This window comes from Tachyglossus aculeatus, chromosome 11 (assembly GCF_015852505.1).
Source record: "Tachyglossus aculeatus isolate mTacAcu1 chromosome 11, mTacAcu1.pri, whole genome shotgun sequence".
Taxonomy (NCBI): Eukaryota; Metazoa; Chordata; class Mammalia; order Monotremata; family Tachyglossidae; genus Tachyglossus; species Tachyglossus aculeatus.
Window position 1 is genome coordinate 37238188 of NC_052076.1, and position 14102 is coordinate 37252289.

The 14102-nt window shown below is 52.1% G+C and overlaps 1 protein-coding gene across 1 annotated transcript; it reads left to right on the forward strand.

Moving 5' to 3' along the window:
* Positions 1-2000: 2000 nt before the first annotated feature.
* LOC119934022 (putative caspase-16) lies at positions 2001-13837 on the forward strand. The gene is made up of 10 exons (XM_038753368.1): positions 2001-2073; positions 4392-4548; positions 4691-4848; positions 6662-6884; positions 7609-7751; positions 8527-8572; positions 9331-9437; positions 10048-10155; positions 13414-13472; positions 13555-13837. The coding sequence occupies exons 1-10, from the start codon at positions 2050-2052 to the stop codon at positions 13565-13567; spliced, it is 1038 nt and encodes a 345-aa protein (XP_038609296.1). The 5' UTR covers positions 2001-2049; the 3' UTR covers positions 13568-13837.
* The last annotated feature ends 265 nt before the right edge of the window (positions 13838-14102 follow it).

Here is a 14102-nt window from a genome sequence, read left to right on the forward strand (position 1 = left end):
AGTGCTCTGCACACAGTAAGCGCTCAGTAAATGCCATTGATTTGCAACTGGTCTGTGCTTGGAGAAGTAGCAACCGACCGCTAAGCCTAAGGGCCAACTTTTCATTTTTTTAATGGTATTTGTTAGGTGCTTACTACGTGCCAAGCACTGGGGTAGGTACAAACCAGGGTGGACACGGTCCCTGTCCCACCTGGGGCTCACACCCTTAATTCCCGTTCTACAGATGAGGGAACTGAGTCACGGAGAAGTGAAGCGACTTGCCCAAGGTCACGCAGCCGACGTATAGCGGAGCCGGGATTAGAACTCAGGTCCTTCTGACTCCCCGGGCCTGTAGTCTATCCACTAAGCCGCACTGCTTCTCAGTAGGAGTGTGTCACCTTGTGAGTGTGAGGTTAAAAGGGGTGCAGAGATTTTAACTTAAGTTCAAAGATTTAAAAGTTCAGCAATCAATTTTCATATGAATGTCCGTCTTTTATATTAATATCTGCCTCCCCCTCCAGACTGTAAGCTCATTATGAGCTGGGCACACTGTCTTATATTGTTCTCTCCCAAACGTTTGGAACAGTGGTCTGCACATAGTAAGCGTTTAATAAATACTATTGATTGATTGATTGATTGAAACAATAGTATTTACTGAGCCCCTACTGTGTTCAGAGAGCACTGTGCTAAGGACTTGGGGGAGTAGAACAAACACCTCTTTCCGGCTCCCAAGGAACTTAAAATCTAACGGAGGAGACAGGCAAAATTATTTAAATCGGATGTGAGCATTAGGAAGATTAAGCGCTTAGTACAGTGCTTTGCACATAGTAAGCGCTTAATAAATGCCATTATTATTATTATTGTTATTATTAATAAGGATCCATTAAGTAGTAGAGTGTTGGGATGAAGTATCGGAATAAATCGTTGTGGGCAGGAAATGTGTCTCTTATATTGTTATGCTGTACGCTCCCAAGCGCTTAGTAGAGTTAAGCGCTTAGTACAGTGCTCTGCACGCAGTAAGCGCTCAATAAATACGATTGATGATGATAGAGTGCTCTGCACACAGTAAGTGCTCAATCACTACAACTGATTGATTGATTGAAATCAGAATAATTGAATAAAGAACTGACTTGAAAGCTTAACAATCTTCTAACAGGAGAGACCGGGAATGTGTCTGCCAACTCAGTTGCATTGTACTCGCCGTGCACGTAAGTGCTCAATAAATACCATTGTTGATGTATTGTACTCTCCCAGGTGTTTAATACAGTGCCGTGCACGTAAGTGCTCAATAAATACCATTGCAAGATGAATGTATAGATAGGAGGGAAGAGACTGTGCCTGTCCTTTTCATCCAGCTCCCTTGGATCTTGGGCCTGTTACAGGGAGACAAGCAGCAAAAGGCTGTGCATGGATAAGCACTGGGCACCAAGCTGTGATTGGGCCCCGGAGAGGGAAACTTGAGATGGGAAGTGAGAATCTGGGAATGGGGAAGGGGATGGGGACCCCCCGATCCTGGGATTGGGGAGCTGGGAAGCCAAGGGCTTCGTGACCCGTCTTGCTTTACCAGCAGAATCTCTCGGGGAGGAGAGGGTAGAGTCCGTTGCGTGGGCCGGGTCGTAAATGGAGAACTGATAGAAGAGGAGTGGAGGTTCAAGGGGCAGGTCCAGTGGGAAAACGGGAAAACGGGGAGCGGGGGCAGATTTGGGATTGGTGCTGGAAGGAAGACGGGGGTTGAGCCCCGGCTGAGTGGAATAGGAGGATACTCATGGCCTTCCTGGTGGCCGGCTCCTTGCAGGTGGCGGTGGAGCGAGCCCGAGTCCACGACCGTCTCATGAGAAAGGTAGGAAGAGGCTCGGCCCCGACGTGTCGGTTTCCAGCTCGTGACCCCCATAACGCCTGCAGAAGCCTGGTGCCCCCCACCAGGTAGCCGTCCGTCTCTGTTTTATCCAGGGGACGTATGATACGACCGGGGCTCGGGTGGCCCTGACCCTGTGCGGAGCTCTAGCCGGGGCCGAGCCGGAGCCGGCTGCCCTGGATCGGTTGCACCGGGCCCTGGGCTTCCTCGGTCGGATGAGGACGAGGGCCACGGCCCAGGTGAGTGACCCCCTCGTCTTGCCCTCCTGTCTGTGACCCCAATCAGCTTCTTGGGCCTCCTGCTCTCCTCTCAGGGCCCACGCCTGGCCACCACCGACTCCTAAATCGTCCTCCCCTCTCTCCCGCCCCACCGCGACCAGGATTTCCGAGACGAGGTGGTCAAGTTCCGGGATCAGCTGGACTCCCTCGGGGCTCCCGTGAGCTGTGTCCTGGTCACCTTCTTGGCATCCTGGGGGCGACGGGGGCGACTGCTGGGGGCCGACGGGCGGGAGGTGGAACCGGAGGAGCTGATTAGAGAGCTGAGCTCCTGCCGGGCCCTGAGGGGCAAAGCCAAGGTGTTCCTGCTGCCGGGCTGCCGGGGCGGTGAGTGGGCCCGGACGCCTGGCCCTGAAAGGAGGATGGGGTCACGGGGATTTGGGTCTGAGGGAGGTGGAGCTGAAGGAGAGAATTCCCAGGAAAATCCAAGTCCCTGCTCCCAAGCCCCTGGCCCCTGGCCCACGTCATCCCCCGGGCCCGGAATGCCCTCCCTCTGCCCATCCGCCAAGCTAGCTCTCTTCCTCCCTTCAAGGCCCTGCTGAGAGCTCACCTCCTCCAGGAGGCCTTCCCAGACTGAGCCCCTTCCTTCCTCTCCCCTTCGTCCCCCTCTCCATCCCCCCCACCTTACCTCCTTCCCTTCCCCACAGCGCCTGTATATATGGATATATGTTTGTACATATTTATTACTCTATTTATTTATTTTACTTGTACCTATCTATTCTATTTATTTTATTTTGTTAGTCTGTTTGGTTCTGTTCTCTGTCTCCCCCTTTTAGACTGGGAGCCCACTGTTGGGTAGGGACTGTCTCTATATGTTGCCAGTTTGTACTTCCCAAGCGCTTAGTACAGTGCTCTGCACATAGTAAGCGCTCAATAAATATGATTGATGTTGATGATGATGATGATGAAGCCAGGGGCCCCTCTCGCCTCTCCCGCTCAGCGGATCCTGCCTGTCGTTGGCACAGGGGCCAGTGACTTTCTGCCAACCCTGGCTGAGCTCTGCACCCACTCTCCTCACCAGGCCCTGCTGGAGCTGCTTACCCAGGTCGGAGGCCCGTGCGGGCTGCTGGAGGTTGGGGTGGGATATAATAATAATAATAATAATAATAATAATAATAATGGCATTTATTAAGCACTTACTATGTGCAAAGCGCTGTTCTAAGCGCTGGGAAGGTTACAAGGTGATCAGGTTGTCCCACGGGGGGCTCACCGTCTTAATCCCCATTTTACAGATGAGGTAACTGAGGCCCAGAGATGTTACCAGTAAGCGCTCAATAAAGACGATTGAATGAATGAATGAATGGTCCAACTTCAACCAATCCCAACTGGTCAGAAGACGGAACTTATGATGTCAATCGAACAATCCATGGGCTTTATTGAGCGCTTACTGCATGCAGAACACTGAACTAAGCACTCAGGAGAGTACAAAACGTTGGGGAAGCAGCGTGGCTCAGTGGAAAGAGCCCGGGCTTTGGAGGCAGAGGTCATGGGTTCAAATCCCGGCTCCGCCAATTGTCAGCTGTGTGACTTTGGGCAAGTCACTTCACTTCTCTGGGCCTCAGTGACCTCATCTGTAAAATGGGGATGAAGACTGTGAGCCCCCCGTGGGACAACCTGGTCACCTTGTAACCTCCCCAGCGCTTAGAACAGTGCTTTGCACATAGTAAGTGCTTAATAAATGCCATTATTGTTATTATTGTTATTCATTCATTCATTCAATCGTATTTATTGAGCCCACTGTTGGGTAGGGACCGTCTCTATGTAATCAATCGTATTTATTGAGCGCTTACTGTGTGCAGAGCACTGTACTAAGCGCTTGGGAAGTACAAGTTGGCAACACATAGAGACTGTCTATAGACTGTCTCTATGTGTTGCCAACTTGTACTTCCCAAGCGCTTAGTACAGTGCTCTGCACACAGTAAATACGATTGAATGAATGAATCAATGAATTGATTGAGCGCTTACTGTGTGCAGAGCACTGTACCAAGTGCTTGGGAAGAACAAGTTGGCAAAATATAGAGACGGTCCCTACCCAACAGCGGGCTCACAGTCTAGAAATTATTATTATTAATAAAGTTGGTAGACGCGTTCCCTGCCCACAAGGAGCTTACAGACCACAGGAGTCACAGTACAACTTCCTGTTCCCTGGCTTCCTTAGTCCTCATCCCTTTCATCCCAACTCTCGGTCCAGTGCCGGTTTAGTCCGGTGGCCGAGATTCCTGGGTTTCCGCGAAGCAGTATCCCTTCTGAGATTGCCCACCCCCGGCTTTTGAACTTCCCAGGCCGTCGGCGGTGTGATTGGAGAGACCGCTCCCCCCGGGAAGAGCTGTCCGGCCTTTCGGAGTTCCCTGCGGGGGATGCTGTGCCTGGGGAGGAGGGACGTGGAGGTGACCGGAGGTGACAGTGAGCCATGCACGTCCAACCGGGGAGGAGGCCCAGGTAGGACCCGGGCCTAGCCGGGGACGGCTGGGAGGAGCGGGCCGTCAGCGGGCGAGGGGATTCGGGGGCTGGGACGGGAGAAAGGGAAGTCAGGAGGGGCGAGTTAGGCCCCCCCTCTCATCTATCTCCTCCTGTCTCTCAGCCCCCCAAGAAGAGTACGACATGTCCGGGGCTCGGGTGGCCCTGACCCTCTGCGTCTTTCGGGACCGGGCTGGAGCCGAGCGGGACGTGGAGGCCCTGGAGAGATTGTGCCGGACTCTGGGCTTCGAGAGCAGCGTGAGGAGGGATCCCACCGCCCAGGTGAGGGGTCTCTACAGCTGCTGCTCCCCAAGGCCATTTCCGTTCTTCCTGTCAAGCAACAGCTGAGCCCCTGGGTGGGAGTTGCAGGAAGGCTGGGATCAGGTGGGTGGCTCCCTTGAAGCCACAATAGGTTAAGTCCCTGAACTTCATTCATTCGTTCATTCAATCGTATTTATTGAGCGCTTACTGTGTGCAGAGCACTGGACTGAGCGCTTGGGAAGTCCAAGTTGGCAACATCTAGAGACGGTCCCTACCCAACAGTGGGCTCACAGTCTAGGAGGGGGAGACAGACAACAAAACCAAACATATTAACAAAATAAAATAAGTAGAATAAATATGTACAAGTAAAATAAATGAAAGAATAGGGTAATAAATACGTACAAACATATATACAGGTGCTGTGGGGAAGGGAAGGAGGTAAGGCAGAGGGGATGGAGAGGGGGAGGAGGGGGAGAGGAAGGAGGGGGCTCAGTGTGGGAAGGCCTCCTGGAGTAGGTGAGCTCTCAGTAGGGCCTTGAAGGAAGGAAGAGAGCGTGCTTGGCGGATGGGCAGAGGGATTGGGGGCATTCCAGGCCCGGGGGGATGACGTGGGCTGGGGGTCGATGGCGGGACAGGCGAGAACGAGGCACGGTGAGGAGGTTAGCGGCAGAGGAGCGGAGGGTGCAGGGTGGGCTGGAGAAGGAGAGAAGGGAAGTGAGGTAGGAGGGGGCGAGGGGATGGACAGCCTTGAATGCGAGGGTGAGGAGTTTCTGCCTGATGCATAGGTTGATTGGTAGCTACTGGAGATTTTTGAGGAGGGCAGTAACATGCCCAGAGCATTTCTGGACAAAGACAATCCGGGCAGCGGCGTGAAGTATGGATTGAAGTGGGGAGAGACAGGAGGATGGGAGATCAGGGAGGAGGCTGATACAGTAATCCAGACGGGATAGGACGAGAGCTTGAACGAGCAGGGTAGCGGTTTGGATGGAGTGGAAAGGGCGGATCTTGGCGATGTCGCGGAGGTGAGACCGGCAGGTTTTGGTGACGGCTTGGACGTGAGTGAGGGGTGAACGAGAGGGCGGAGTCGAGGATGACACCAAGGTTGCGGGCTTGTGAGACGGGAAGGATGGTAGTGCCGTCAACAGTGAACTTCCAGGTGGACTAGCTCAGGCCAGGGTCATGTCAATCCACAGTCACATATGGTCATCGTTTCTGGGGCTCCACAACTCTCACCACCCCGAAGTTCTTTCCAGGTATAAAGTCAGCCCCGTTTCCATACAAGAAGCTGAAGCGGCCTCAGTGCCCCTCTCCCGGCTGTCGCCCGCCCCTACCATCGCCTCAGGGCCCACCCTCTTTGGTCAGGACGGGCTTGGCTAGACATGGTCCCGGGTGCTTGTAGGCTCGGAGAGGGTTCACAGCCCCCGGGGGATCGGGTCTCGCTTGAAGATCTCAGGAAGAGAAGTGTCCCTTTGAGGATGAGCAACAGCTTCCTTTCTCAAATCCCCCGACTTCACTGACCTAATTTCCCTCCCCATCACCTAGAACCTCATTGACTCTTTCTAGTGTGCGTCCGCTTTAGTAATCCATACTGAAAGGCCCAGGGCCCAAGCCGGGATGAAAGATAACACGAATTGGACAGAGAGAAGTCTTCAGCTAGCAACAGATTATTTGGCAGCAGGAGGGATGGAGGTTAGACAAGAGGGAGAACTTTCCAGGAGATTGTGAGAACCTAGTATTGGTGATGACGGGAGGCCCACGGACTCGTTCTCCCACCGTCTAATTCGCCCCAACTGAATTAGGTGCTTGTCGCGTCTCCTTTCTCCTCCCCCTCCAGGATTTTCGGGATGAGATGGCCCAGTTCCGGGCCAAGTTGGATGGCCGTGGGGCCCCGGTGAGCTGTGCCCTGGTCACCTTCATGGCCCACGGTGGGCGAGGGGGGAGGCTGCTAGGGGCCGACGGGCAGGAGGTAGAGCCAGAAGATCTGATTGCAGAGCTGCTACCTTGCCGGGCCCTAAGTGGCGGCGTCAAGCTGTTCCTGCTTCAGAGCTGCCGGGGCGGTGAGTGTGGGATGAACACCCCCAATTCTCACCTTTTGGGATGAGAAGCGGCGTGGCTCGGTGGAAAGAGCCCGCGCTTTGGAGTCAGAGGTCAGGGGTTCGAATCCCGGCTCCGCCAACTGTCAGCTGTGGGACTTTCACCTTGTATCCTTCCAGTGCTTAGAACGGTGCTTTGCGCATAGTAAGTGCTTAACAAATACCGTCATTATTTTTATTATTATTAATAATAATAATTGGCATTTGTTAAGCGCTCGCTATGTGCACTGTTCTAAGCGCTGGGGGGGGATACAGGGTGATCAGGTTGTCCCAGGTGGGGCTCACGGTCCTAATCCCCATTTTACAGATGAGGTAACTGAGGCCCAGAGAAGTTAAGTGACTTGCCCAAGATCACACAGCAGGCATGTGGCGGAGTCGGGATTCGAACCCATGGCCTCTGAGTCCAAAGCCCGCACTCTTTTCACTGAGCCACGCTGCTTCTCTATTATTATTCTCCATGCCTCAGTCAGTTCCCTCACCTGTAAAATGGGGATTAAAACTGTGAGCCCCCCGTGGGACAACCTGATCACCTTGGAACCTCCCCAGTGCTTAGAACGGTTCTTTCCACATAGGAAGTGCTTAACAAATACCATCATTATCATTATTATTATTCTGCCTCTCCACCTCCAGCTCTCCATTTTTCTTGGCTGGGCTTGTTGCGTGTTTCCAGCAGGCTCTTTCTCCTTAGGGCAGAGAGATTCGGGAGCTGGAGCTCCAGGTTTCCCCTGGCTGAGGCGCTGGCTGCGAGGGCCCCCAGCCATCCCCTCCCACGCGGACATCCTTCGAGTCTACGGCGACGTCAGGGGTAGGTCTTCGATGCCAGCACCCTCGGTCCCAGGGCCCTGAGATTTCTCCTGCTAGGAAGCCCTCTTGTCATTTCCCCCCTCCCCAGCCCAGAGGGTCAGGGTTCGCTCCTGTTCTCAGATCTCTCTGGGGAAAGGGAGGCCTCTGGACCCGCTACTGCCCATCTCAGCCCCCTCTCCCCCAAATCCTTCCAGGCCCATCTCAGCCTCCACATGTCCGATCCCATCCCTCCTGCCCCACTCTCCGCGGAGGTAGAGAACAGCCATCCCTCCTTATGTTCTGGAAGCAGACCCTTGTTGCCCCATGGTGTGTTATTTCAGCCTGTTTCCATCTGCTCTGGACTCCTGGGGGCTCCTCTGTCCCCCTTTTCAGCTCTTTCACCTCTGTCCATCACATTCCCTCCCTCTCCCCAAGAATCCCCAGAGCCTCAAACCTCCATCACATCCCCTCCCTCTCCCCAAGAACCCCCAGAGCCTCAAACCAGAGGAGACCCTTGTCCCCCCACCCCAGAAATGTATTTTATTCCTGTAGGCCGGGACCCCATCCTCCCATTTCTAGGGCAGGGCAGGCTCTTGGTGGATGTGGGCTTAAAAGGTGGAAGGGAGAGAGGTTGAGGAAGGGACTGGAGTGATGGTGGGGAACAGGAGAAGGAGAAGGCCAGTGTGAGTGGAGGGAGCAGGCTCGGCAATGCTGGGGAGATGGGGGCCGCTGGAAAGACAGACGGGAGTGGGTTGCCATGGCGACGGTAACCTCAGCAAGCACTCCATCCTCAGACGTCTCCCCCAAGATGAGGCTTCTCAAGGGCCTGGACCAAGCGGACACACTGAGAGTCTACGCCGCCGCCGATGGTATGATGGGTGTTGCCAATTTGTACTTCCCAAGCGCTTAGTACAGTGTTCTGCACATAGTAAGTGCTCAATAAATACGATTGATGATGATGATGAGGGGGCCTCCGTCCTTAAACCTGGGCCTATGGGGGGGCCGGGAGAGGGGCAAAGGCTTCCTGTGGTGACCTTCCAGGGGTCTCCCCTGCCCCTTCCCTAGGGGATGGGCATCCTTGGTAAGGGGTGGCTCAAGGGCTCGAAGAAGACTCCTGTGACTGGACAGTCATCCCCCACCCAGGGCTCCGAGGCACCCCCAGATTAGCGGGGCCTCTGGGGCAGGTCTGGCCACGCAGGGTGGTCCCAACCTCACGAGGAGGGGAGGACGAAGAGCCGGCGTGATGCCTGAGCGGATCAGCGTGGCTCAGTGGAAAGAGCCCGGGCTTTGGAGTCAGAGGTCATGGGTTCAAATCCCGGCTCCGCCACCTGTCAGCCGTGTGACTTCGGGCAAGTCGCTTCACTTCTCTGGGCCTCATCTGTCAAATGGGGATGAAGACTGGGAGCCCCCCGTGGGACAACCTGATCACCTTGTAACCTCCCCAGCGCTGAGAACGGTGCTTTGTACATAGTAAGCGCTTAATAAATGCCATCATTCTTCTTCTTATTATTTTATTATTATCCTTGCCTGCTCCCTCCTCGGGTCCTGCCCCCTCCCCAGAACCCAGGAATCCCTCTTCCCAGCCCATGGCACCTTCCCGCCGACCGGCCTCTTGTTTGTGGTGCAGGCTGCGTGGCGTACAGGGACGAGCAGGGGTCGGACTTCATCCAGACTGTGGTGGAGGTGCTCCTGGCTGCGCCGCCTCACCGCGACCTCCTGGACCTCCTCACCGAGGTGGGTGTCAAGGGGAAGGCGGCCCCCTCCCACCCGGCCTTCCACATCCATTCAATCGTATTTATTGAGCGCTTACTGTGTGCAGAGGACTCTATTTTGTTAGTATGTTTGGTTCTGTTCTGTGTCTCATCATCATCATCATCATCATCATCATCATCAATTGTATTTATTGAGCGCTTACTATGTGCAGAGCACTGTACTAAGCGCTTGGGAAGTCCAAATTGGCGACATCTAGAGACAGTCCCTACCCAACAGTGGGCTCACAGTCTAAAAGGGGGAGACAGAGAACAAAACCAAACATACTAACAAAATAAAATAAATAGAATAGATAGGTACAAATAAATCAATAGAGTAAAAAAAAAAAAGTCCAGTGCTCTGCACACAGTAAGCGCTCAATAAATACTATTGATTGATTGATTGATTGATTGATTGACTAAGCACTTGGGAAGTCCAAGTCGGCAACATCTAGAGACGGTCCCTACCCAACGGCGGGCTCACAGTCTAGAAGGGGGGGGACGGACGACAAAATATATTAACAAAATAAGCGGCCCCCGGCTCCGAGAACTAGGAGGCCGCCCCTCGGCCCACAGCTCCCGGACCTCCCTCTCAGGTAAACAGAAAGATGTGTGAGGCGGACGTGCTCGGGCCGAACTCCGACGACATCTGCAAGATGAACTTGGAGATCCAGAGTTCCCTGAGGAAGCGACTCTGCCTGCAGGTAACGGTCCTGGCGGGGAGGAGAGAGATAATAATTAATAATAATAATAATAATGGCATTTATTAAGCGCTTACTATGTGCAAAGCACTGTTCTAAGTGCTGGGAAGGTTACAAGGTGATAAGGTCGGTGTCCTCCAACTCCAGCGGCCCCATCCCGGAAATCCTTCACAGCTTCCCGGTACGGTACTGTGGAATCCCTCGGGAGCTGTATCAATCGACGGTATTTCCTGAGCGCTTACTGTGGGCAGAGCACTGTGCGGCACAATAGAGTGGGTAGATATGTTTCCTGCCCACAGTGTGCTTACAGCAAAGAGAAGCGGCGTGGCTCAGTGGAAGGAGCCCGGGCTTTGGAGTCAGAGGTCGTGGGTTCAAATTCCGGCACTGCCAATTGTCAGCTGTGTGACTTTGGGCAAGTCACTTCACTTCTCTGGGCCTCAGTTCCCTCATCTGTAAAATAGCAATGAAGACTGTGAGCCCCCCGTGGGACAACCTGTTCACCTTGTAACCTCCCCAGAGCTTAGAACAGTGCTTTGCACATAGTAAGCGCTTAATAAATGCCATTATTATTATTAACTTTACAGTTACCTCATCTGTAAAATGGGGATGAAGACTGCAAGCCCCCCGTGGGACAACCTGATCACCTTAGAACCTCTCCAGCTCCTCTCCTCTCCAGGCTCTAAGGCGAGGGGATTAGCAGGAAATGAGTCTCTTTTCATTTTTAATAACTTTTATTAAGTGTATGCTAAGTGCTGGAGTAAACATGAGATACAGTGGGCATTGGCCCTGTTTCACAAGGGACTCACACTCTAAGAAGTGAAGAGGCAGGTATTTTTAACCCCATTTTACAGATGAGGAAACTGAGGCCCAGAGTGCTTATAACCTGCCCAAGGTCACACAGCCTCCTGGTTCTATGCTCTTTCCGCTTGGCCACGATGGCTCCGTGACTCCATAACTGGCAGGAGCTACAAATTTTTTTTTTTTTTTAAAATAATAATAATGGCATTTATTAAGCGCTTACTATGTGCAAAGCACTGTTCTAAGCGCTGGGGAGGTTACAAGGTGATCAGGTTGTCCCACGGAGGGCTCACAGTCTTAATCCCCATTTTACAGATGAGGGAACTGAGGCCCAGAGAAGTTAAGTGACTTGCCCAAAGTCACACAGCTGACCGTTGGCAGAGCCGGGATTTGAACCCATGACCTCTGACTCCAAAGCCCGGGCTCTTTCCAGTGAACCACACTGCTTCCCCTTAAATGGTATTTGTTAAGCACTTACGACGAGAAGCAGCGTGGCTCGATGGTAAGAGCACAGGCCCTGGAGTCAGACAACCAGCTGGCTGACTGCTAAAGCCCTTTCTACTGGCCAGAATTCATTCAATCGTATTTATTGAGCGCTTACCGTGTGCAGAGCACTGGACTAAGCGCTTGGGAAGTACAAATCGGCAACGTATAGAGACGGTCCCTCCCCAACAACGGGCTCACAGTCTAGAAGGGGGAGACAGACCCCAAAACACGGCAGACCGGGAGACGGCATTCCCCCGGCCACAAGGAGCTAGGGGTTTGGAGCCACTCAGGGCCAAATTGGCTTTATGATTTCAAATTACTCTGTCAATCTGTGTTAAAATCACTCATTCATTCATTCAATTGTATTTATTGAGCGCTTACTGTGTGCAGAGCACTGGACTAAGCGCTTGGGAAGTCCAAGTTGGCAACATAGAGAGACAGTCATCATCATCAATCGTATTTATTGAGCGCTTACTGTGTGCAGAGCACTGGACTAAGCGCTTGGGAAGTCCAAGTTGGCAACATAGAGAGACGGTCATCATCATCAATCGTATTTATTGAGCGCTTACTGTGTGCAGAGCACTGGACTAAGCGCTTGGGAAGTCCAAGTTGGCAACATAGAGAGACAGTCCCTACCCAACAGTGGGCTCCCAGTCTAAAAGGGGGAGACAGAGAACAAAACCAAACATACTAACAAAACGAAATAAATAGAATAGATATGTACAAGTAAAATAAATAGAGTAATAAATATGTACAAACATATATACATATATACAGGTGCTCTGCACCCAGTAAATGCTCAATAAATACCATAGATTGATTGATTGATTACCAACTTCAGCTGGCCCTGTCCTACGGTCAGGATCTGCCTTTGATCTCTAAAACTACAAAAAAAGATTTCCACTCGAGCGGCGGAGGGTGTAGGAGATGTGCCCCAGATGGGGTTTATTCACTTAAATATTCTAATGATTGAGATTTTCAACATGACATTAGCCCACTGTTGGGTAGGGACCGTCTCTATATGTTGCCAACTTGGCCTTCCCAAGCGCTTAGTGCAGTGCTCTGCACACAGTAAGCGCTCAATAAAGACGACTGATTGATTTATGGAAATATTGCTTGAAAAACCACATCATCATCATCATCATCAATCGTATTTATTGAGCGCTTACTACGTGCAGAGCACTGTACTAAGCGCTTGGGAAGTACAAATTGGCAACATATAGAGACAGTCCCTACCCAACAGTGGGCTCACAGTCTAAAAGGGGGAGACAGAGAACAAAACCAAACATACTAACAAAATAAAATAAATAGAATAGATATGTACAAATAAAATAAATAAATAAATAAATAGAGGAAAAAAATTACTCATGAGTAATTACTCATGAGTACTCATTACACATGAGTGCGATTGATGATGATGATGATGATGATGAGTGAGGCAGCAGGCCCAGAGAAGTCAAGCAACTTGCCCGAAGTCACACTGCAGACGTGGAAGAGGCGGGATTCGAATCCAATTCCTTCCGACAACCAGGCTCTATCCACCAAGTCGCGCTGCTGGAGGGAGCCTTGGCATTTCCTGAGCATCTTAAGGATTGAATTAAGTCACGACTTCAGGCCAGAGAGTTTCCCAGCCTGTGATCTTCAACAGGCTAAATCTAAAGTCAACCAGCACTTGGGATTAGCTGAGTGAACCAGGACGGGAAAAGTATCCCTTCATACCATCTTCCCAGCATGGGCAGGTGAGGACGGCGGTGATCCCAAAGCCAGAATCCCAGGCATGCTCATCCCAGCCCTCTCACCAGGCAGATTTGGTCGGAAAAGACCCCACTTGGCTCTCTGCCCTTTTTCACTCTTTTACGTTTGTCCCAATCCCCATCCCCTTTAAAATCCTCGTCCCTTTTGGATCCCCGTGCTCACGGTGAAAAGCTGGCCCTGTTGCTTTTTAGAAAACTTGACGCTGCTTGGTTCCGTTCGCAGGCTCCCCTCAGACTGATCACCGGAAAAGGAGAGTCTCCAAGAGGAAGGACCCCCACTCAGTGAGGAAAACTTTACCTCGCCTTCTCCCAGGGCAAGATGCCACTCCCCTTCCGCTGATGCCATCTTGTTATCCCGTTCCAGGGATGAACTTTGAGGTGGGATTCTGTCTGCCTTGGCCCCCGTCTGCAAGGGGTGAACCTGCCAACTGAAAGGATAAAAAGAAGGACTGCAGATTTCTCCCTCTTCGCTGCACTTCTGTCAACAGCCTGGATTTCTACTAGTTCGTTTTCTTTCATTTTTGAACAGTTCTGCCCATTCCGCAGGCAAATTAATCCTAGAACAGATGAACTGTGGAATTGTTGATTATTATTACGATATGCAATAAGAATAATAGTATTTGTTTAGCTCTCACTCTGTGCCAAGCACTGTACCAAACACCGTGGTAGATATAATAACAATGGTGGCATTTGTTAAGCGCTTACTATGTGCAAAGCACTGTTCTAAGCGCTGGGGAGGTAACAAGGTGATCAGGTTGTCCCACGGGAGGCTCACAGTCCTCATCCCCATTTTCCAGATGAGGGAACTGAGGCCCAGAGAAGTGAAGCGACTTGCCCCGAGTCACACAGCTGACAATTGGGGGAGCCGGGATTTGAACCCATGACCTCTGACTCCCAAGCCACTGAGCCACG